The 25,439-nt window shown below is 38.3% G+C and overlaps 1 protein-coding gene across 5 annotated transcripts in view; it reads left to right on the plus strand.

Moving 5' to 3' along the window:
* EPHA3 (EPH receptor A3) overlaps positions 1 to 25,439 on the plus strand; it is a 234,633-nt gene that overhangs the window by 201,696 nt on the left and 7,498 nt on the right. For all 5 annotated transcript variants that reach the window (XM_068909008.1, XM_068909016.1, XM_068909037.1 and 2 more), the window contains 4 exons: positions 29 to 90; positions 2,376 to 2,585; positions 12,351 to 12,500; positions 14,480 to 14,673. In XM_068909008.1, the coding sequence (XP_068765109.1) occupies positions 29 to 90; positions 2,376 to 2,585; positions 12,351 to 12,500; positions 14,480 to 14,673 (616 nt within the window). The remainder of the gene's footprint in view (positions 1 to 28; positions 91 to 2,375; positions 2,586 to 12,350; positions 12,501 to 14,479; positions 14,674 to 25,439) is intronic.

Genomic DNA, 25,439 nt, shown 5'->3' on the forward strand with positions numbered 1-25,439 from the left:
ATGCCTCACCTCTATAATCTATTTGTAGGTAAACCAGTTATGATTGTTACTGAATATATGGAAAATGGTTCCCTGGATAGCTTCTTACGGGTAAGTGCAATAGATAACTGCATGAGGCAGGACTGGCTCTTGTTCTGAATTTGTTAAGAGTTTTGCTGCCACTCTTACTCTGATTCATCATGAACTCTTTGTTCCTCGATATTTCATTATTTCCATTTGGTTCTGCATGTATTGTGATGTGGTCAGAAAGCCAGGTAGAAATCTGCTCTTCCATTTTGACTGTTTGCCATCAATATTATGCCAAAATGAACTGAAGAAATTGTTAGTTTTATTAACATATCGTGTCTTTGAAAAAGAAATCATTCTGGCACATTAAAAAGAAAATTGTTTTTTCTGAGGGCTGAATTACTGCTATAATGCCATTACACTTACTGGTTGGCAGCCTGTATGTCTTATCAAGTGATTTCCAAGGTGAACGGATTTGTGGAGTCGTTAACAGTAAGCTAATAATGCTGAGCCAAGAGTTTAAATGTGAAAAGTTTAGGGAATAACCCCTTACCTTTGGGTGTTTGGAATGTCTTGCTAGCAAACTGTATTAGCCTGTTCTCTGTTCCCAGCCTTAGACATACCGATACTGTTTGCTGATTTATCTTTGTTTTCTGTCAAAGTTGGTAACAAGCCTAAAAAAATTTGAACGCTCCTTGTGTCACCGAGATTTACTTGAGGCAAAACAACAAGTGTGACAGAAATGAAATCCCATCTGAGGAGAAACACTACTTTAATTTTAATTTGTTAGGGCGAGCTCAGCTGTGGCTGGGGGACTGCTTTAGTTCTGGCACGGCTGAATGACATTATCCCCCAAATTCATAACACTGAACTAGACGTTTAACCCCAAAAGGGGATATATTGTCAACTCTAGTTTCAGTATGTACTATATATGTTATGATGTCCATTGAAGCATGTGAAATATATATAAATAATGTGTCAGTATATCTGAATGAAATATATCTGTACTGAACGATATACATTTTGTTTAGGCTAAAAAGCCTTGAAGAAAGCTCTGAGGAGAAGAGAATAATTTCTGACTGTACGAAACTTACTCATTTGAGTGTAATTTTTTTTTTTTTTTTAACTATCGTGGCATGGAAGCATAGGACAAGAACTTTGTGACTCATTAATATCACAGGCAACCCAGTAACCCTATTGATAAATACCTTTTGAAACTAATTAGTTTGCTTTTCCCCTTTACCTTTGAAAGGCTCAGTACCTCATTCCTTTCATGGTTATAAACCTTCTTCTGATTTATAACTAAATCTTTTTCATGGTCAATATAGATCCTCTTGTTTTGGCTCTAGTTAAAGAAGGTTTCATAATAGGGAACTGTTATGAATTTTCTGTAATAATTCCTTCATGAAAGTGAATTCTGACAGGTTCTTGAGGCATCCGTTGTGCCATATATTAATCTAATGTTTACAGCGCTAGTATTGCCCCTAAGTATATTAATCAAGAATAAAATGAAAATAATCAGTCTTGCAAACTGATTTGTGTGAGCTTGCACCACATGGTAGAGCCAACTCCTGTGTATTTAATAGAACTCTGGAAGAAGCAGCAGGAAAAGCTGGAGATCTGCCTGTGATGATACATTTACAGCACTGGGAGAATCATTTGAGAGCTTCTCAAATGTTCTAAGACATACTGCTGCCTTGTCATCTATGTATCCATATATCAGTATCAAAGCTAGATGTTAATAAACAGCATTAACAAGAGCTGGGAGATTTAAAACGTTTGGTGGTAGATGTTTATAAATATATGCAACTGTTGGTTTCTAGGCTAAATCTTAGTGTGTTAAAGGGATTTTATGTTTATGCAACTGAGGAAGACTTGGCGGAATGAGTTTAAATTTTGGTGGAATTTGATAGATTGTGAATCAGATCAGCATTTGCTCTTGGTAAAGAAATGCTAATGTGATAGCCAGCAGACTAATGAAAGTTTTCTAAGACTGGATTTTTCACTGGCAATTCCTGTAGCCTTTTAGGAAAGCTGGACATCTGTTTCCCTAATATCCTAACACTCCAGTCTCAGAAGCACACACAGCTTAGATTTATGTGCCACTTTCACACAGGTCCATCTAGGAAATTAAAATTCAGATGAGAGCAAGAACAGGAAAATGAATTTTTATCCGAATAAAAAATCTGTCCCTTTACCCTCAGCTGATTCCAAGATTGTTCTCCCCAAATCAAAGTATTTCCTGGCATTTAAATCATGATCCCTAACTCACAAGCTCTTCGCTTGAGGAACTTCCAGACACTTTATCAAAATTCCATGTGGTAAGGAACGTGGACAATTTTTCAAGTTATATTTCAAATGTTTTCCAGAAACACGATGCGCAGTTCACAGTTATCCAGCTGGTAGGCATGCTTCGAGGGATCGCATCTGGCATGAAATACTTATCAGATATGGGTTATGTCCATCGGGATCTAGCTGCTCGTAATATCCTCATCAACAGTAACTTGGTATGCAAAGTCTCAGATTTTGGTCTCTCTCGTGTATTGGAAGATGACCCAGAAGCTGCTTACACAACAAGGGTGAGTTTGTGTGTTTATCTTTACCTTTTAAAATTGTTGCTGGTCACTCTGACATCACAAAGGTGGTCTGAAATCTGAGGGAGTCCCTGAAGCTTCTACTCGATGATACAGAGGCCATCCTGTCTTCCAAGGCCAGAGGTATTTAATAAACCCTAAACTCAGTACAGCCATTTTTTTTATTCATGTTGCAGAGAAGATGGAAGGCAAAAAATAGTGTTTCTGTTGTAGATTGTTTTTCTTAACATGTGCAAAATTCATGACTCAATCTTTTCCTGCCAAGTGTACCAAGGAATGAATACTATGATTAAGGCTTCAGTTGCTTTGCTACACTGTGCTGTCAGATTTCATGTGTGCTTTGAGCAGGTTTTTCTATCATACTGATCCTTCAGCTCCTGCTCTGTGAAGAGGGGCAGTACAAAATCTCTTTTCTTACCTTTTGTCTTGTCAGGTTGTACGGCAATTTGTGTAAGACAAAATCTTTTTGTGTCTGCTTTTTCATATCTTCTAGAATGATGGGACTTACGTCTTGATTGAAGCATGCTGATACCACTGTTCTTTAAAGGGTATCAGTCATACCTATTGTTGTACCGGTAACTGAGCAAAAGCTTGATTAAAGCAAAAAACGTATCTTTAACAATAGAAATAAGCCTTCTACGCTTCCTTTTTTAGTAAAATGTACACAGAAACAAGGTAGAGATGTCATGATACCAGGCAGGAGACATACCTCTGACTATTTCATCTTATCTGAGATAGAGCTTATATCAGTTAGGCTACTGCTGAAAGTGTAGCCTGCTTCCTGTTTCTTTTCTTGATTTCGTCTTGCCCGAAAAGCTACCTTCAAGCTACTGTGTTGCCTTAGTAGCCTTTTAAAACCATATTGTCTTTTAAATACAGCTCTGATCCACCTCTTGTTCTCACTTGAATAACACTTCTATGTGTTTTATTGTCAAAACCTTAAAGGCATACATTTAGCTTTGTGTATCTAGGCATTACACAGGGATTATGTTTATTTGTTCACATTAATGCTATTGCAAGTGCACTTTATTAACTGTAGAAAAAGCATTAATATCCGGTTTCTTAGTCAGGTGAAATTTCCAATAACACCTATTAAATCCAGTCTCCACTGTGCAAATCAGATTAGAGAATAGATCAGAAAAATCTTAGTATCGGTTTTCCAGGGCTTCCTTCATTCCCGATCACTGACAGGAGCAATCAATTGTTGTGATAGTTTGCACGTGATCCTCCTCATGGTTGAAATAAAAGAATAGGTGAAAAATGAATGGAGAAATCATAGCTGCTCTTTTTACAAATTTTATATTTCTATATATATAACATACCTTCATAACTTACCAGGTCTGTTCTTTGCTTCACCTTGCTGTGCTTTCTTTGACCTCTGATAAGCTTTGGCGTGTGTTTAGAAATGTGCAATAAATACTGTTTTAGAAAACCAGCTGCAGAGATCTCTCATGGCTGGTATAAAGAGGCGTTACCAGCAGAAGGCAGTTTTCATGATCAGTGTAGGTACAGCATTCATAGGTAAATAGTAATATAAATGAAGAGTTCCTCAAGAGAGAATCCTCCATAGTTTCAGCCACAGAGGTCTATTGCCTTTCTCTGAGGCAGAAACGTACCTGTCAGGTATACTTGCCTGACCTCATCTTAAAAACTGCTATGACAGTAATGGTTGTTAGTGTCTCCCAGGTAAACAGTTTTAGATGTATGATTTATGTGGTCTCATATTTAATTTCCCTCCCCCAGTGTCTATGGCTGCAAGCTAAGGTCCTCTCTTTGTCCTACCAACACTGCACATAGGCAGGTGATCAGTCTCTAAAACAGCCACTTAGGTGCATGGAAATTGTTGTGCTCTTCACACCCACCCACCCACACGCAGCCACTCTCTTCTAAGTAATTTTTCCAAACTCTTACCATTCTTCCTGGCCTCCTTCAGATTCTTTTCAACTTATGTACATCTTCCTTAAATACGATGTCCGAAATTGGATACAATTAATGCATTCCCAGCACCAAAAATGCCATATTTAACCCTGTGCCTTGTTTCTTATATATGCCATTTCTGTTAATATCTCCCTGAGTGAGAACCACCTTTTTCTTTTGTTTTTTTTTTGTTTGTTTGTTTGTTTTTCCCAACTTTGCAGCATGGTTTCCTCATGTTCTGCTCAGCTACACCTTCGCCAGGATTAAAAGTTAAATTCTCCTACTCCAAAATACATCTAGGCATGCAAACTGATCTGTAATTTAGTAAGGGCATTCTGAGGAGTACATTAAGAGCTGAGGATACCTTTGAGTCTCAGCTAACTTAGATGAGGAAGTTGCACAGCAAGAAAAAGTAGCAGGCCATCAAGCTGCATAGTGTACAGCTTTCTAAAGGAAGTGGACTTCTCTGAAAATGAAGTGCATGTAGATGATTTATCTCCCAGGTGGGCTAGAGTCAATGAAGATTTACAGGGTTATCAGTGTTTCTGGCCAGCATTACATGTAAATTTCCTTTGGCCAAGTGCGCTGTTGAAGTTGTCTTCTTCCCCCGCCTTGTGCCACCCATTTTCTAAGCCTACCTGATTATTTACATTTAGATAATGAAATCAGATGGAAATAAACCATTTTGTAAAGCGTATTCATCTGTGTTGAGTAAACTCCATCTGGCATTTATAGTGTATATCCATACTGCTGCAGGGAGATGCTCAGATAATTAAAACCCCCAAATACAGCATTGGACAAATCTAATTTCCTTCCAAAGATAAATAGAAGACTAGTGCTTTAAAATAAACATCACAGGGTTCACAAAAGAAGCAGGAAAGTCACTGAGGCTGATTCTACGATGCAGAGCAAGGGCACTCTGGTACTCTCTAGAAGCCTAGTTACTGAATATGCCTTCACCACATCTTGGCTCTACGTTGAGAGAAGGACAAGGCTACTTACTCTTCATGTTCAGGTTTTCTGTGAAGTATACACAGCCCAGGAGAAGATCCCAGGGGTATGTTTGATCCCCAGCTTAAACAACTGGGAACCAAGAGTGTGAAGCACTCCATAAAGCACGTTTCACCTCAGCTGAGACATAGCCCAGCTGTGTTTCTTGAGACCCAGGCTTTTCCCATCATACCAGGTGATGCTTAGTTATGTCCGAATACTACCCTAAACTCTCTTTGAAACGGGACTCCAATCCATTGGCAGGAAGCTGGGCAGTTTACATTGCTACTGTCTTGTAATATCGCAAAACAGGCCTGTTTCTTAGGCTGCCATCCTAGCGCATTTTACAAGCACTGATTATATGACCAAAACAAAACAAAATAGTGCCACTGTTTAAAATAAGGGTGTTGTACCATACAAGTTAATGCCTTTGCAACTAAAAGAAGAGACGACAACTACTCAGTAGCATCTTTGGAAAGACAAAAAAGATCCAAGTTATAGCCACGTTTCTAAATGTTCAAGCAGTAAAGAAAGAGAGTGCATTATATTAATGGGTAGAGATTACTGTCTCCTCTCCATCTCCTACCTCCCCAACTCTCCAGCTATCAGTGACACTAGAGAAATTTATAGAGCTAGCTGTGAAAATAGATGTTTTATGTGTTTGGCCTCCACTTCTACCCTCTGTTCCGCAACTGTAGAGCCCAAAGCCTGAGAATGATTACATTGCTGTATTTCAAAATTGCAATTCTGGATTGGTATCCCACCCCCAAAAGCCCAGTCAGCCCTCCAGGATTTTGATAAGCACCACTAACTATGTGAAATTTTATGCTGCTCTGTTCTCAGAATCTATGTCTGGTGGTTTGCATAAAGAGTATAAATGTGTATGCTTTATCGGTAAATAATCAATGATATTCATGCTATGGTAGAAGACCTCTGAAACATGGTGCAAAGATCACAATTGTGATTTCTGTGATCACATCACAAATGTGCGAAATATAAGGAATCAGGAGCTAAAACAAAACTTTGCTAACTGACAGGGTCGTCTTTTAACTCCTGGATTACTGTCACTCCTTCAGAAGGCCTTGAGCAGCCTATGGCCTACTTGCTTATAACAGTAGAACCCAGCATGTGAATCAAGCGGACTAAATGTTTCGATTTTTTTTGCTGAGATTTTATGCTGGAGGGGATGTACTGTAATTATCTATGTTCTCTGTACCTGTTTAATTTTAATTGAAAGGCCAAGGGTGTATTAAAATTGTCACTGTCAATTGATTTTTTTTAATTCTTATTATTTTTAGATATCCATATGCCAAGTGGGGTGTATTGATCGCACAGTATGAACGGGAAATAAATATAAGCCCTCACACATGTAGAAGAACTGTAATCGTGTCACACAAAGGCATAATATTTGTGTACTCATTAGATGAATTTCAGTGTTTTAAGCACATACACCAGCATGCATCACTGGCGTTCATGACATCTAAATGTAAAACACTGTCCAGTTATTGAATTTACATGCATAACCCAGTTCTTATTAAATCTGCATCACTTCAAAAAATACTGTGCTGTGAAGATAAATATTCTGATAACCTGTGTCCTCAGGTAACTATACCAGGGCAGGGAGAGTATGGAAGGGCGCTGCTCCTTTGCATGCCAAAGGAAAGTGCTCTACCTGAAAAAGTTCCTTTCTTTTATGCATACGTTATTGAAACTGTTCTGCTCAATGGAAATTTATCGCCGTTAACTCATTTCCTATGTATGCAAAAACACCATAATACAGTATCAATGAATTGAAGGGTGCAGCCAAAAAAACCCCGCTTCTCTTGCCTGATAAGCACCTGGGAAAGAAGCAGTACTCTATTATAATTTGCCACTTGAGAGTGAGATAATTTCAAGCTAAAATAGTCATTAATAAGGGATGAATAAGGAGGTTCAGGTAATTTTCAAGTGCTTATAAGGTTAAGTCAGGCTGATGTCACTCAGATGAAACCATCTTGCTGTGTACCAATAAGATGAGAATCATTCATGGTGAGAACGTCCTTAAAGGGAGACCATGACAAAAATACGTGAAGGCAGTATTTATTTCTCAGAAAATAATCAGTGAATATAAGACGTGTAGCTAATGATGCATACACACAGATTTTTCTGTATAAAACTGTATCAAATACATTTGGGCAAACCCTTTTCCTAGGCACAGCTATAATGTCTTTTTTTTTTTTTTTTTTAGCAAGCTGGTGTTGCAAGTTGTATGTTGCCCTGATAGTCCTAATTTTGAAGGGTAGAAGCCCGGCAATACCAGCCTATAGTAGTATTAGTCAGTGTTTCAAACTTCCCAGTGGCGGATAAGCAACAGAAATGTCAGGATAAAGAAGCCTCAATTGCGTGAAAGTCTGATGGACAAATAAATAATTCGTAATATTAAAATATAGGTAGACTTTTCTTAGCATTTTCATCATAACACTTTGTAAAGCAGGTATCATTATACTCATTTTAAATAGGGAGAAACAGAGGAAAAGGGGTAACGACCAAGAAACAAGTATGGAAGCTTAGTTTTCCTAGCTCCAACTCTATGGTCTAGGAGAAAATGTTTGGTTTCATTTATGCAAAGGTTAAGTTTACAGTTTACGATAGTTCTGATCTTGGCTAATGAGAAAATTGAAGAGGTGATACATGTGTTCAAATGAGATGTGTGTTTCTTAAAAAAGATGGAGAGAAGCAAGAAAGAATTTTTTAATGCTGAATGATCATCTATGTTTTTGGAGTTTCAAAGTGACCTTTTTTAAGCTAATAATCCTTATAATTTTCAAAGATGATAGTGATGGAAAACCATACATGGTTTGCTATGATTCTTCAGATTTTCTATATTTATTGACGTTTGGACATCTACTAAAATGTGCTAGTGTTGCCCTACCCTTTTGGAAATAATTGTTTTCACATTAAAATGCTTATTTGTCTAAAAAATATTCTCCAGAACTTAGTTGCCTGCTGTTCTCATTCACAAATTACTCATAACATGAGACAACAAAATCTCCTTTTAAACATAAAGAGATGATTATAATTTTTATGACAAATTGGGGAGCAGAAGAGCAAAATTATAGTTGCACAGTCTACTCTGACAGTATTTTTTTTTAGGTAAGTTTTAATACTCTCCTTAGTTTATTCTTGTTTATGGTAATGCTACATGTATCTGTAGACTTGTATAGAGTTACAGCTGAGACTTAGCAAAGAGAAGATTGTTTTTGTAATAGAATCTAGAGTTGCTGCATCTTTATTTTTCACTAAAATTGACACAGCCAAAGGAACTTTATTTCATTAAATATGTAATCTTCCTTATGCTATAATAAAGCAGCCCTAAATGTTAAGCGACTAATGTCGTTTTGTGTAACTGTATTTTTCCAATTGTATAAATGACTTTTTCTGTAAGATGATATAGGTAAGGACCTATATATCAAAAATGTTATTTCCTGCCTTTGCATAAAATGCTTATGTTCTAGCCGTAAGCACATTTTTCCATGTGGCATGTGGTAATTATTTCTCTAGGGTTCAGGAAGAAGAGTTCCCTGTTTGTATCTTAATACAAAATTGAAAAAGTGAGCCTTATCATTCAGGGAAATTCAGATTTTTGGAGAGTAAGATTCTAAATACTCCAAAATGACATTTCTGTTCTGTAGAACTAGTCATGCTGACGTAAGAAAAACATCGTAACTACTCAGTGCCTCAGGGGCTTTCATATGTGGTATACTGTAGGTTTATGTTCTGCCCTCTCTGTATTCAAAATACAGCTGAAGCAATTACTGGAGAATGAAATATAATGTGGTTACATTTCATGAATCCATTGACAACACTTAGTTCTGTATCTCAGTTTCTTTTGAATCAGACAGCACTGCTTCTTTTCCAGCAATGCTGATGCCTTCAGATAGGAATGGAGGCATCAGCAGAAGTGATGTTTGAAACTCGGGCACTGTCTAGAGTTTGCAGTGCTACCTCGGAAGAAAGCAGCAAGGATCAACAGTTCCCTCTTTTCCGTCACCACTTGACTAGGAAGTCGAAGCTTTCCTTAACAGTCCAAATGGCAGTGTTTGTTCCTGTGTCCCTTGCTGCTAGCTAGACACGCTCGCCCGTAGGACCATGTAGGACGCTCAGCTGTCTGCGGAGCCCCCGCTGGTGTGCCCCTTGTGCAGCATTTCACGCTGGCGGCCCAGCACATCTGCCCTCCAGAGGCCCCATAAGCTACAGATTCATTTTCAGATGTAGTGCAAGGGGCTGGGCTTCATCTATGAGAGTCCTTTGTAGTTTAAGTCCCAGGTCGCATAGAAGCAATTTTATCCTGACAGTTGAAATCATCTGGGGCGTGTGGGCAAACCGTGCATAGATTTGTGCTTTGGAGGACTGGACCTCTCTCTAACGTTCTTGCTTCTTGAGTTCACTCTCCCTTGAACTGCCAGAACTCATGTTTATTGATCTTTCAGATGTGTTATAAATCTTGTCAATTTTGCAGACTACTTCTGAGCTTGTGAGCAGGATATGTTTAATTTGGAAGCTTTTTTAGTCTGTGGTGGTGGGATTTTCAAAACTTAAAATGTACTTTTTGCCTTACGACTCACATTTTTTTATTGTGTGACCCATCAGGGGAGAGCAAAACAAAGTGAAACCTATATGCAATATAGATTTTTATAGATTATTTTTATAGGTTGTTTTTATTTTTTTACAGATTTTTTACATATACATATATATACAATTTTTTTTTTTAAAGCTGAAAAAGTGGGATTGATTTCCTTATCATCCCCACATCTAAAAATGTGAATGGATTTGTTATTCAAACGCCAGGACACAGGAGAGCTTTACTTGGTTCTTAGCTGTGCTTTGGACTTACTGAATGACTCTAGACATCTGTAAAATGAGTATAGTATAGTTTCTCAATAGAGTATGCGAAAAATAAATTCATTTTTATGTTCTCGGTACTGTTATACAGCAGAGTTGGGAATTATGGATAAAACTAAAATGGATAGAAAAATATGATGTATTTTTGGTGACTAAAGGACATCTTATTGTAGATTTACAGATTTGAAAGAAATAGACATTAGCATCTGCAGTCTGGCTTCTGTGTTTAAGCAGTGGTTTCAAATACTACTATTAATTTTTTATGTCCCATTCATTGGTCCAGAAGTAATGTGGAGACCCAATGCTTACCTAATTTTGAGGGTTATGTGTGAGGTGAAGGTTTGTCTCTTGGTTAAGGCAGTGAATCTGTTGAATAGGATGAGATCCATAGAAGCTGTATGCCAAGACTGATTTCCTCTTTGAGCTCAGCCAATCATCTAAGACACGTCTAGCTACATTCTGGAGATCTGAATTGCAGCCTGAGTAAAGCGTGTGTATGTTGCCTATATTTAAGCTCATTTGTGCAGTAGTAACTGTGAAACTGCAGATACGTAGGCTCCAGTGTGGGCTGTATTTAGATTTCCAGTGAGCACTAATGTCTAAGTTTCTACTGTTCACTAAGCTAGTTAAACTAAAGCCAGTGAATGTATACAAACTCTCAGTGCAGTTATGCTCCTTATGGAAGTATGGGCAAGGCCTTCATATCTTTATATTTTAGTTCTTGCTGGTTATTCAGGCCTTCCCTCACGGGTTATTGTGAGGATAGGTGTATAACCAGATGCTAGTATAATGGAGGTTGCAGAGGAACCTCAAATAGCTACAATTTAATGTCAGATCTTCAAAATATCCCTGTACGTCTTTTACATCCCTGGAACTGGAGACAGCTTTAAACTCTCACTGCGTTCAAATATATTCATTTCAGAATTACTTTAAATAAAAAAGTTTTACACTGCTGTGTTTTGGGATTTTGTTTTCTCCTGCATGACCCCCAAATCAGAGCCTTCAAAACCTCTGTCAGAGCTGGCGCCATTGGAAAATGATTATCTCTTCCCTCTAATTCTCACACTGCAGAAAATCAGCCTGAGGCTGCATGTGCGTTTTGCTAATTTGACTTATGGAACTAAATGGTGGCCTTAATCAGAGATGTTCCCCTAACTGCAATGTTAATTGTAACACTAGCTTCAATTCTTTTCAAGTCTAAATCATTTAATGATGGCTTCTCTTGTGACTGTAAAGAATGTTTAAGACCGCTTCCCCTCCTGACATTTTTGCACTCTCCCATCTGCACAAATGATACCATCAGAATCTCTCGTTCTGTGGTTGTCTCTGTTGGCTGTGCCTTGAAAAAGTGATTTGTACATATGGTCACTCTCAGTGCTTTGTGCAGTTGGAGGTTTGGTCTTAGTAGAACAGAGTAGCATCAGGGCCTCTCATTTTCCTAGAATGAGGTAGAAAACATGAGGGTTTCTTCTGTAAGTTGCACACTAACAGTGAATTCGCCTGAAATGCCTATTTGTAGCCAATCTGGCCCTTTTGTGCTGTGCAAAGGATCTAAGATGTGAGCAAGGACCTAGTACTAGTCATTTCCTCCTTAATTCTATATGACTCTCTTACCAGTTCCCTAACATTTTATAGCTATAAATCAACGATACTTAACTTGTAATTTATTTAGTATTACCTATGCATATTGCGTTATTCATAAATATATGTATATATGCACATATATACATGCATGCTATATGCATACTGTACTATGTGGCTTCAGTAGCTTTTGCACTGCAATATACTTTTTTCTATGTAGTATACGAGATGCTTTCATTAAAGTGGCAATAGCATTTTCCAGCGTAAGCTGTTAATTAGACAAGTGTAGTGATGATCTCAGAGCTTCACTTAAAATAATCATACAAAATCCTATTCATTGTATTACAGTCGAGTGGACTTTTTTGTTTGTTTTGCTCTTAGGGGGGCAAGATTCCTATCCGATGGACATCACCAGAAGCCATTGCATATCGCAAGTTCACATCAGCCAGTGACGCTTGGAGCTATGGGATTGTTCTCTGGGAGGTGATGTCTTATGGAGAGAGACCATACTGGGAGATGTCCAACCAGGATGTGAGTATATTGTTATCTGAGTTATGTTCTCAAATAAAGGATCAAGCTGTGAAAGGAAGTGAAGCATAATGAAGCCAGGTGGTTCTCAGTTTTTGACATTGACGTTGTGTAAGATGTAGAAATGAAAATTTCCAAATCTCCCTGGTCAGGTAAAAGTCGTAATGAACTTAACAAAAAGTTAACATCTCTTTTAGCAGGGTATTTTGGACCTCTCGAGGAATCTATTAGAGAACTTTATCGCTCTGGTGATTTTCTGTTGGCTGATCCAAACAATTCCACTGCAATGATGTCAGTCCCTTTTACATTCCTTAGCTTATTGTTAGAAACTCCTCCCTTAAATTTCTGTGATCCCCTTTGGTTCCACTTCTGTAATATTCTGTAGATGTTTTCCATGAATGTCAAATGCAGAGAATAAATTGTTCTTGGAGCTTGTGAAAAAGAGAAGCAAAGCATTCTACTAAGATTTGAATGAAACCAAAATACTTCTGGAAGTAATCAGCGGATAACATAGAGAAGTACAGTGGTTTGCTTAGAAGACTTGTAATAGAGACTTCTATGCTACAGTGGTAAACTATCCAAGTCTGCAATCCAAGTACATAATGTGTATCTCTTAAAATATTTTGTTAGAAGTATAGTATTTTCCCAAGTAAGATTTTTTTAATATCTATCTTGGGTTTTTTCCTGCTATCTTGTTAATCCTAGATTTACTCCACAGGAGTTAATTGTGAACCCAATTTTCTGAAGCACAGTCACTAATACACATAGATTTTCCAAAGGGTTGCTATATATCATTACTTGTACTAATTTTTAAAAGTTAGTAACATAATTGTAGTCAGACTCTTTATACTACGTTATATTAAAGAAACCAGAAAAAAAGAGAAGAAAACTTTTACTTTCAAATGAGCACCACTGGAACTCAAGTCTCAGCAGCAAACTGTATTTTTCTCTTAATTGATCATGAGCATTTCTCTACTGTTGGAAGAGAGTAACTATTTGTGTTACATAGGTTGATAATCCAGTGCAATGCCTTTCATAATAGCTGTTCAAATTATAATCAAAAACAGGAAAGATGAACCTATTTACTTGCTTTCGCTTCATGGCTATTTAAACCAGGAATATTTTCCTGTCTCTGTTCTGACTCAGAACAGTTTTTTTTGCTTTTGAATTAAGTGATCCAGAAAACAGGAAAGGTTAACAGAATATTGCTGTATCATTTTCTACTTAGAATAAGTTGTTTTCTTACATGAGCTGCAGTAGCTACTGTAAAACTGATCAAGAGGCTTATACCCTAGTGAAAGGGAGACAATTCTAGTGTATTAAAAAGCTTCATAATATTGTAAATTCCAGAGTAAGTTTTACTGTGTTAAATGATGATTTTGAACTCACTGACCCTGCATGTAGACAAATGATAAAAGAATTGGGCCTGCGCTGCCCAGTAGGAGATATACAGTTATCCCTGCAGTAAGTGTTTGAGGTATTTTCTGGCACTGTGAGATGAACAGCAGCCAAATTCCTTTACATGGCCTTCTATCTATGAGTGCCGGATCTTCTGTGAGAATTATTTTCTGCTGAGTGGGATGTCCACTAGAGACTTTGGAAATCCTGTGCTGCTGAGGATGATTAGGCAAGTGGTTTTCAAGACCTTTTGAAGTTAGGCATAGTTAAACAATCAGCTTACTAAGTATAGCTTTTATTTATGGAGTTGGTTTAATTAGATATTAGTTTTGGAGTTGCTTTTTACTTTCACCTTCCTCAAAGTCACACATTGTATCTTACCTTTCCTTTAGCCCTTTCTGTATGCCTAATTTACTGCCTGGTGTACTCTGCAGATAAACCAGAAGCATTGTACTGCAAGACGATCAGTGAATAAACACATTTGTTTAAACATAAAATGTCCATGCTAATGTGGTTCACAGAATTGATAAGAACAAGTTGATTCAAGTGCCTTGAAGTTTTGAAAAACTTTTATCCTTGTGCAGGTAATTAAGGCTGTTGATGAAGGGTACCGCTTGCCACCTCCTATGGACTGCCCAGCTGCCTTGTATCAGCTGATGCTGGACTGTTGGCAGAAAGACAGAAACAACAGACCCAAGTTCGAGCAGATTGTCAGCATCCTGGATAAACTGATCCGTAATCCCAGCAGTCTGAAAATAATCACCAATGCGGCAGCAAGGTGACATACTAGATCCTACTTTGCACGTAACATAAATAAATGTCTTTGTTTTCTTCATCTTCCCTAATTAGCATGTTTACTTTGTTCACTCACTTTTTCAAATTTTAACGATAGCTGTATGCAGTCTTAAAGGCTAGAGAAAGCTTTCTGGCTGTCTGTATGGGAGAAAGATTTAATGTTGTTATTTTATTATTGCTGTTATTTTTACTGCTGTGATATTATCATTTATTAAAATTCAGCGAAGCAGTTATGCTAAGGTTGTGAAACCCATTGTAAGATTGAGCAGAGGTTTGCTAGAGAGACACAGCTGAGTGATTTGGCCATCATGTGATCTTCCTTTTCCTTCTCTGGGTCTTATGTGGTGTTGGAAGTACTTAGCGTTTCATAGGTTGAAGCTAGCCATGTTCCTAAGTATCTTTCTGATTGGGGCCAAATGCATATATTCTATATCATACACTCTGACCCTCTGCTCTGACAAAACACTTTAACTTGAATCATATGAACAATCTTTTCGTCTTGAATAGTACTGACATACTTTAAAAGGCACTTATTTTTTCTGTTAGCTCAGTGCCTTAACTAGGAATTCATTTGCAACCCAGGCAAGATTCCTAATTGCATTAAAAACATTCATTTATAATCCTGTTTATTCAAAACACTCTAGAACATCACTGTGATGAGACAAGCATTATCTCGTTGAGAGACAGTAACTGAAGAATGTGTTGACACCTGCAGACATAACGAGGATGTGGGGAAATAAGAGCTTTAGTTAAGTAGGGTGTAAGTGAACTGGTTTATAGAATGCAGAAAATGTCATACTCCTACTGCAGTGATCTGAAGAGATGTAGAACTATTTTTAGCTCAAAGGCTAGTGAAAAATCTTCCATCTGCAAAACAGTCAGTCAGTGAGTGATGCACTCTGCTTCTCTGCTGTGTCAGGCCCAGGTCTTGGAGACCTGCTTCCATGGGCAAGAGACCAGAGACTGACACGAGGCAAGCTTTAAAAATGAACACAGCAAAGTATACTTCTGAGACCTTTACTTTTAATAAATCACACTTCTCATCACAGCAGTCTAATGAGAAAGCACAAAAAGGGAATTGGAGCTAAGGCAGTGTGGCTTGGAGAACTGCATTGATACTGCAGCCTGCTGTGCAGGTAACATGGACCTTGCCGCCTTTTCTCTGGCCCCTGGCATTATGTTGCATCCTGAGGTAGAGGCTGGCTAGTCTAATTACCTGCTACTGTTGCACCAGAGACTTGCCTCTTCCAGGGAAAAGGAAGGCCGCCATACTAATGGGCTTTGCTATTAAAGTATATCTAACGAGAGAAGAACACTTGCACAGTAATTACATTGCACATTAACGCACAGTTAACCAAAGTGCTTACCAGGACAGTTATTTCTGTTATCTGCCAGGTGACTGCCTAGGAAAACACAAAGTTGTTTAACTATTACCATCTTAGTCAAGCAGGTTTCTTCTAAATATCTTGCATTGCCATTTGACAAAAGACTTATGCAAAAAACTACCTTGCCGGGATATCCTGAAATGGCCTGCTGAATAGGGGAGCTGGGAATCATGAGTATCATGTGTTGGGTTTGGCTTTTAACTGCAGCGATCAGTGCCTGCATATTTTACATTTCAAACAAAAGCAAAACTTCCATGGCTTTTGTCTGTGTAATATTTTTAGCAGAGCTGAAAACAATGCTGAACCATCAGTTCACACAGTAAAAGCTGCTATCCTCTCATGGGGAGCACATTCAATTTGAGTATTGTTTTGCACCTGTTAGCTTCTGCGCGGCAGCACCAAAATGCAGTCTTGCTCTCTCCTCGCTTTCTCTCTCACTCTCCCTGCTCCTATTTCATTACATAATTTACTGGCAGGGGCAACGCAGGCTCTCACTTCCCTATCCTGATGTTGTGCCCTCTGCTTATGGCATGGCGTGGGGAGAGAAGAGAGGAAGGAGGCTGCTAACACTGTAGGGGACTTTTCACAGCTACTTGAGGTGAGCTCCAAGTAAAGACAGTTGCTGATTTAGCTTAGATGCAGAGTGCCTTTGTGAGAAGGTGGGATGTTAAGAGGAGATGTTCATACCCTTCCCTCTTTCCCCATTACTTTTGCCCTTTCCCCTGTTTCATCCTTGGCTCCCCTTGCATTCCCAAGCAGATCAGTCTCTCTCCTTCTCTGCAGCTCCCTATCCCTCTGTGAAAGGCCTGGGGACTGTGGGGTCTGTACAGAGGACCCCGTGGCAGAGCCTGGGGGCCTGGGCACTGGCAGGCAGGGTGAGCCAAAGCCCTTCCCTGCTAGGAAAGCATCTTCTGCAGTTCAGGAAATTTGAGATCAGTGACCTCTCCATCTCACTCCCTCCCTGTCAGTGCCGGCAGACCTACCTAGGCTATCTTTAAACTTGGGTATAACTAAGAATTAGATGTGACAACATAATACTGGGGAGCCCTGTGCAGATTTGGAAATCCACGATCACCCCCGTGTGACCATTGTCAAAACTAACTAATGTCAAACCTCAGCTCTGGTTATAAAAGCTGCAGCTGCTTTCACCCAGTTGTGTCTTGCAGAGGCTCTTCTGTCAGGTAACTTGTCCTACTTCTACAGCAGGAGCCTGCAGGTCTCCCAGCCTGGGACTGAATCCTCGATGTGCAGCTTGCCTTTTGTAAAGGCTGACAGAGAAAAATAAGAAGCTAGCCTTCAAAGGGATTTGGGTCTTGCTGTAGAGTTATGTGCGGGAATAGGCAACTGATATAAAAGGGCAGGGAGTCAGGGCAGCTCCTAAGAAGAAAAGATGTACGATCAGTCCTCCAAGCAGATTTCATTTTACCATCAGCATCCTGAGAGGAACACACTTCACTTCAGCCATAAAGCCCTGTGTGAAAAGTACTTTACTCGGCCCAGAGGGCTCAGCGGATGACATCATCTCAGATGGCTACTCTCAGTTGTTATTTGAGGCTGAAGTACTCCCACAGCACCTCTCCCCATACCCATAGTAAGGTAATCAATCTAAGCTGTGGAGGTCCCAGCTCTCCTCTGCCCAGTTCTGTTCTGCTACTGAAAGTATGCTAAGGCTTCATCCCCAACATATGCTTAGAGGTGTTCAAAATACGCTTGGTCAGGAAAAATGTTTAGCCTGATGATTTCTGTTACAGATGCAAAGCTTGTCTCTTCTTACAGATTTTAGAGCTGGTGTTTGTTTAAAGCAGTCGCAGTGCTCTTATATCCTATTTAAAAGCACATTTTTGGAGGTGCAGAGGATATCCCTGTCCTCTGTTACATTGTGTTTAGCTGACTGGAACTGGAGGATGGGCTTGACTATATTTCTTTTTCAAAGGCCATAGCCTGAACATACTTTATACTAATAGCTCATAGGGATATGGGAGAGGAGTTAAAGCTTTCGATTTTGTATTTCCTTTTCAGTTTTCTACCCCTTCTGGCCATACCATGGTATCTAATAATTTCTTGAAACCTAGGGGGATTTTTTATCCCGATTGACCTTTGCAAACTTTTCTGCCTGGTTGTCAACCTTACCTCAGGAAAAGTTTTTTGTAACTTTAGCATAACAAATGTTTCATAATATCCTTTCTGATGTTGAGCTTCATCTCTAACTCCCCTGAAAATTCCTTTCCTATTCCTTATAAAGTACGGAGAGTATGGCTGTTTTTTTTTTTTCCAGTCAAAGTTCACTTCTTAATTAGGTGGCCACCTTGAGGCCTTTCTAACAAAGCCTACGCTAGTTAAAGGCACTTGGGTGTTTTGTGTCCTTTAGGCTATCTATCTTGAGCATATTTCTAGCTCTGTAAAGGGCTGCAGAAACAGAATTCAGTACGCATCAAGTTGTAGAAGTCATACAGTTTGCTAAAGCATAACCTCATCATATTTTTTTTTGATTTATGTCTTGCTGTTCTTTCTTGTTATCTGAGCATTATGTTCATTTTTATAACTGAGTCGTTAGGTTGTTTGGATATTTTTAGGGTGGAAGTGAGTTCATAGTTCTTCCAGTTTTGATCAGTTTCATTATTTTTCTACTTGAGCTTATTATTTTTTAGTCCATTGTGTATTACTTCACATTTGTGAACATTTCAGATACAAAGCAGATGGAAAGTTTTCTAAACTTTAATAGGAGAGACAGAATCCCTTCACCCGCCAGCTAACCAGTTGGTGAAGCTGTGATCTAAAAGAGTTTATTAGTGCTTGTTTCATTTGTGAGGAAAAAAATGTAAGCCGAGAGTCACACAACTGAAAATATTTTTATACGCTACAAATCTGAAATGGATTCATAACGCTTTATTTTCTCTTTGTTCACTTACTTCTGATTAGTTTCCAAGCAAAACATTTCTCTGATATATGTAAGATGGCTCTCTAGAGGTACGATGTCTGTATATTGACACTTTATGTATATGAATCTTACTCTAGCATACACAGACATTTGAAAAAATACATTGAAAACATGGCGTATAAGTAAAAATATATTTAAAGCATTTATGTCCCAAAGTGGATTATGCTGTTGGAGGACAATACGACTTTTAGGAATCAGGGTTCTGAAATGGGATTCGGGCCACCGAAGTATTATTGGAGCTTGCCTGTTGCTGTTCTGGTGAACATGGGGCTGTGTTTGTTTCACATCTGCAGGGCAGGTGAGACAAAAATCACTTAGTCATTTTGAGCCGGCTAAAATAGGAATAACGAAGTTAATCCACAGCCCCTGCCAAAAAAAGAACATTTGAAAAAGTTGAAAAATGTTCTAATTCAAACACATTATTTTCAGAAGTTCTGAATTTCAGGATATTTCTTTATTAAATCATCTGTAAGCTTTTCTTGGGCTTCTAAATTTATTAATAACTATATAGAAGTTCAAGATTTGCAAGTATTTGTCTCATATATAAAATGCAGAAAGCAAACAACTGTCTCCCGTGTTTAAAAAAAAAAGTCATTATTTTCTGAGCTGCTCCAAGTTGACAGCTGACAATTTTGTTAGTTTCATTGGGTCTTCACTGAAAATTGCTACTTGTTTTGCATTGCAAATTGAGAGGAGGATCTAAGGGGAAGGAGATTTTAATGACACATTTTTCCTTTAATATCTTTATTCTCAGTTTGTACCTATCCCTAACATCTGACATGGAAAGTCATTATCACATTTTACTGCTTTCGGGTAGTTTTGTCAAATTAACTGGCGGTTTCTGTCCGCTTTCTTAGTAAGACGCCAGTAGAGTGGTTGGAAACACATTTGTGAAATTATTTTCAGTTTGGAAATGCAATTATCAGATATTTTGCAAAATCACTTGGCCCCCATTTTGTTTTGGAAAATGTCAAAATATCACCCCCTACGTATCCAGATGTTTTATAAGGACTTTTTAAATGATTATTATGTTTAGCTAACTTTTCTGGCCGTCTGTAAAATTTAAGTTACCTTCCTCACAGGGGTATTAATTAGCAAGTTTGCCCCAAATCTTTGAAGATGAAGGTTTTACTTGCAGGCTAACCAGTTAATAGGGGTCAACATCTATTTTGCCTGTCGTGGAGCTACCTTTAGTATGAAATATATGTAAATGACAGAGCTTGTTCAGCAAAGCCAGTAAGCTTCAGGAAAGCTGCTTGATTTCTTAAATAGAGACCGAACGCACAGCTGACCTTCTTGCACTCTACGGATTCCTCTCTCTGCACTCCAGCAGAGAGCATCAGTCAGTCTAACTAATTTCCAGTCAGTCCTTGGGATTAAGGTATTTTTAACAGGTTAAAAATTGAATCTCTGTTCTTAGTTGTAGAAGCTTCTGAAGCAATGTTTTTATTTTGCAATTTCAAATACTCATTTTAGTCCGCTAGTCTTCTCTGGATAGTGTAATAAATGTTACCGGTTGCAAAATGTGAGGAGTTACGTATCTGCCTTTTATTTGCAGTTTATTAAAGGATTTATGGAAAGAATATAATATGAAAAGCTAAAACAGGGAAACTGAAACAGCTTTTTAAAGGAAGAACACTGCTTGCCAAAATAAGAAGATATTTAAAATTATACTTATGATCCTTTCAAAATGAAGACATTGTCCTTGCTAACTACAAACCTTTTGTGTGGGTAGTACTTAAATGAAATTTAAGGCCAAACGTCTGTTTTCCAGAACACGGGTGTAAATACAGAGTTATTTCATAGAGCTCAGTCAAATTGTTCTTCATTTATAATAATGAATATGCAACCAAATTTCATTTTTTGTGTTTATGAATGACAATCAGGTTACATGTGTAAAACCTTCTAAAGTGCTATTGAAGGCTCTGGATGTATAGTTGTCTCCGTGAAACTCTGCTGACTTTGACTGACGACCAGGACAGAGGGAGAAACTGGCCATTGCTGTGATGCAGAGGTCTGAGACTGTATATCTCATACTGTTATACACGTTTCACCTCTTCCATTGATTTCCAAGTTTCAAATCTGTGATGAGAAGCTCACAAGTCTGACTACAGAAATTAAAAAAAAAGTTTTTATTTTTAAACACTCACATGATTTTTTTAATCCTCTAGATACATCTTATTTGGTAATTCATAACTATGTAACTGTATTTTAAAAAAAAGCAAAAAAGTGCATTATTTCTAAATCACACTGCAGCACAGGCAGTAGATTTGGTTTCGGATCTGTTTTTCATGTCAGAAGTTCTCCATTTAAAATGCAGTTTCTGCCGATATTGTTATATGTAAAGCTAAGAAGACAAGAAAGCAGCATATTTTCTGAAAGAGCATAGCTGAAATTCTTTTAATGTAATCCAGGAAACATAAAGGGTCAGGGTCAGTTACTCTTCCTGATGAAACTAAGAAAGTGTTTGAAAATGTGTATGAATAATTTCTCTTCTGTACTTTCATGTGTTAGCAAGTTGTTTGCAGCCCTATCCTGATATCCTTGAACTTCATACATTGTTTAAAATGATTCCTTGGAATTATTCCTGAAGTAGTATTTGGCCTACATGTGGGTAGTTGACTGCAAGTGTTTGCGGCTGAAGATTTGCTCTGTTGGCTGTCACTGTGGCGCTCTCATTGGTTAAGTGTGATATTTGCTCTCAAATGTCCAGAGCAATCATTTGTATTTAAAAATTTGAAGTTTGCTTCTCACAAAGTTTGTTTCCACTTAAAAGCTGATGGTTCTGCGGAAAGTCATTCTAGTGCGCTAGCTTGGTGGGATATTTATGAAAATCAAACTCAGTAGGGGCAATGAAGAGGTCAGAAGAAAAATTTAAACTGCGCCATTTTGCAGCATTCTTCAAGCTCTGTTTTTACGGTATTTATGACTGCAAAACTGCTATTCGTGTTGGCCAAACATTTTACTGAAAAGTTCCCTTTTTTGCCATTGAGGTCAGATGGTTTCAGATGCTCAAAACGTGTTGCTGCCCTGCTGTAATTTTGCTCCTGTGCTTCTCACGCTTAGGAACTTGTAGGCTGAAGGACTGAAGGAAGGAGCTTTCAGTTTTATAGCCAGAGCCTTTCAGTGCTGCTCACGCTTTGTGATTGTCCAGGTGTTAACAAAAGGGTCTAAGCTTGGCAGAACACTGCATAACAGAAGCCTACGTAGGAATTTTTAGCCCCAGTCAAAAACAGCAATCCTATAATCTATATCCTAAAATGGACAACCTGCTCTAAAATATTTCAGATAATGTAAACCTAATATGCTAGCTGTCCTTCTGTTAAGCGTAAAACAATGAAATCATGGATATGGGAAAAAACTTTTAACTATAAACCACACAGCAAAATAAAATGTTACACTACATGATATTCCTTGATGTATACTAATAATTTGGGTTGCATGTGGAATTCAGGAGTGAGACTTAAGAGATTTTAGGGCACTTCAGTTAGTCGGCATGATAGAGACATAGAAGACCTGTTACCATGTGACTTTATCCAGTAGTCATTAATCTCATGCCTGAGGTAAATACAAATGAACCATTGTTCCTCCAAAGTTCAAAATTACTAGGGCTCATTGTTAGTATATACAATAAAACATCTATTTGCACTTTCGCACCTGTAATTTGACTCTGTTGATGAAACTCAGACAACAATTCACAGCAGATTGAGGTGTATAGTTTAGAATTTACATGGTAATGTAGACAGGTCAGAATGTGTCCTTAGTTTGCACATTTGCTGTTTATTGTGATTCGGAGGGATTATGTTCTATTTTTCTTAGCTTGATGTGCTGGGTTTACCATGTGCAGCCCTCATTAGTGTTAATGGCAATTCTAAGCTGGAAATGCGGGAAAACAAAACTGCACAAAGCCATTGCTTGATGCAGTGAATGCTCTGTCTGTCGAAATTCGCAGTACAGCCAAATATGAGATATAAGGCTAGTCATATTCAGAAAATGGTAGATACAAAGAGCCAGAGCAGCGTTTTAAAAGCTCTCTAAGGCATTTTTCTCTTCCTCTTTTAAAGAGCCTATAGACTGTCCTATCAGTAATGACTGGTTGTTGTTAAGGGTTTTTCTCTGAGCCAGCTGTGAATTCCAGCAAAAGGCCAGTGACATTACTTCTATTGGTTCTGTAGCTGCACAGCTGAAGCTGTATTATGAGAAAAAGAAAATCATTTCAGCCACACACTGGTATTTTTTGCCTTCACTGTCTTCACTGGTTTTGGCGGGAAAAAAGTAAATTGAGGAGCATTGAAACACCCAGACATATGATACAGCTCCACCAGGATGCTGAGAAGATAGAAACTCCTTAAAAACCCTGGTCTCAAGTGCGGCTAAAGACTGGAGGCCTGACACCTGGGGGCAGCTGAAATTTTATTTCTTCATTATCCAAGAAGAAGCAGTGGTAAATTTGTTGTCGATGGACAACATAGAGCTAGAAAGTAAGAAGCCCATTGTGACTTTCAGGCATATAAGGGCCTCAGTTCCCTCTTAGGGAGTAATTTCACTTTACAAAATCAAATTATAAACACCTAAAATTTGCCACAGGAAATTACTTTATGTTTTTAAATGCTTCCCCCCCTTAAAAGAAAGCATGTATGTCCTGTAGTCTGACTACAGAAAGGAAACTGCTAGATTTAAAAATTGAAAGTTGGTTTGTATTGTTTGGAGGAAGGTGTGGAAAGAGAGGAGGTACTTTGACCTGAAATACAGGATCCCACCTACAGAGTTCCTCTGTGTAGTTGCAGAAGAAGTGGCAGGATATTTTCCTCTTATTTGTCTTGTCTATAAGTTAATATAGCCCTTTCTCACCAAATAGCAGCCATCCACAGATGAGATTCTCATGCCGTAGTGGGAAGGTTTCTAATGATGTTTTCTGTGTTCTTTGTCATTATTATATGGTGTAACAAAAGTTTCCCTGCTTTGGGACAAAAAGCTGCGCTAATGATAACAGACTAGAGTTCTCCCTGCTACTATGTATGACTCAAAGGTTAATTCCAACTGTTAACATAATGGGCACATCCAGAGAAAGCTTTCAGCAATAGGGCATTTTGTAACTGGCATCTCACTGCTAAATTTTTCTCTCTAACGTGAGTCTTGTTGATTTTTTTCAGGGCACCACATGTCAGCAAATACACCTCTGTAGATAGACGCACAGTAAGGATGAACAGGATGAAAACTCTTTCCATAACTGTGAAAAGATAACACAATGGGGTATATCATAGTTTGGTCAAAGCAACAAAATAAAAAGTGAGATTTAAAAAAAAAAAAAAGAAAGGAGGGGAGGGAAATAATAAGAAAAGAAAAGACAGAGGGAAATGTTCTATTTCACTTCCCCTGAGCAAACATGTAATTTCCATGATTTCTTTTTAATGACTCTCTTCTGAAGCTTGTAGGTACTGATTTATGAAAAGCTGTAAAAGATCAGGTGGAACCCTGCAGGACGTCGTTTACAGCTGCACGGATTGCAACCCATCTAATTTGTCTAGTAAAGTGTGAGCTCATGGTGCACATCACCCAGCCCATAAATTTCATGTTCAGACCTTCTGTCTAGGGGCTGGGTCAGGGGGAAAAAAAACTGCCGATGTGTGCAGATGCTCTGAAAGCCCAGCTTTCCCTTGGTGCACGTGAGGAGACATCACAGGCTCTTCGCAGTGAGACAAATTCCTGTTCATTGATAAACTGTCCAGATGTCCTCTCCGAGGAGGAAAGTAACTAATTTTTGTTTGGAATCCTGCAAGGAGAAAAATGATACTTTACAGTGCTGGTTATTCTGAGGTCACTTACATTAAAATTAGGTCATATTTTTTGTCCTGATGATACTTTGATCCAAGTAATAAACATAAAAGCTCTTTTGGGCCACTCTAATTCCTAATCCTAGAGACCTGTTCTATTTCAACTTGTTTATACTTTTTTTCATTAGTAATTCTTGAGTCAGGCCTTGTTTTATTAGATTTAAGTTAAAAAGACATACTAGCTGGAAAAAAAAAAAACAAAACTCCATGCTTTATCACTAAGAACACTTCATAAATACTCTTAATAAATGTCTTGGGATTCCTGACACTATACCCAGAAAACTATAAATAAAAAGCATTGGCTCTTCTTGGGACAAACAGTAGTCAGGGAGATGTAGGCTGTACAGCTACTGAATAAAAATATCTTGGGCCTGATTGTCAAACCTGAGCATTTAGCTGGAAGGCATTTAGAGCTGTATATGATGTAGGTTCCTAAGATCTGTTTTTAGCACGAGAACAAGAACATAAGTCTGTTGGATCTTCTTTCCTTAGCTCAGGCTTTGTTTTGGTGTTGTTACGTGGGCTTTCCATTTCATGTTTTGTGGGGGTGGGGGCACAGCAGGCTTCTACTGTTTTCTGCCATCTACGGCTG

The sequence above is a fragment of the Struthio camelus genome, chromosome 1 (assembly GCF_040807025.1).
Source record: "Struthio camelus isolate bStrCam1 chromosome 1, bStrCam1.hap1, whole genome shotgun sequence".
Classification (NCBI taxonomy): Eukaryota; Metazoa; Chordata; class Aves; order Struthioniformes; family Struthionidae; genus Struthio; species Struthio camelus.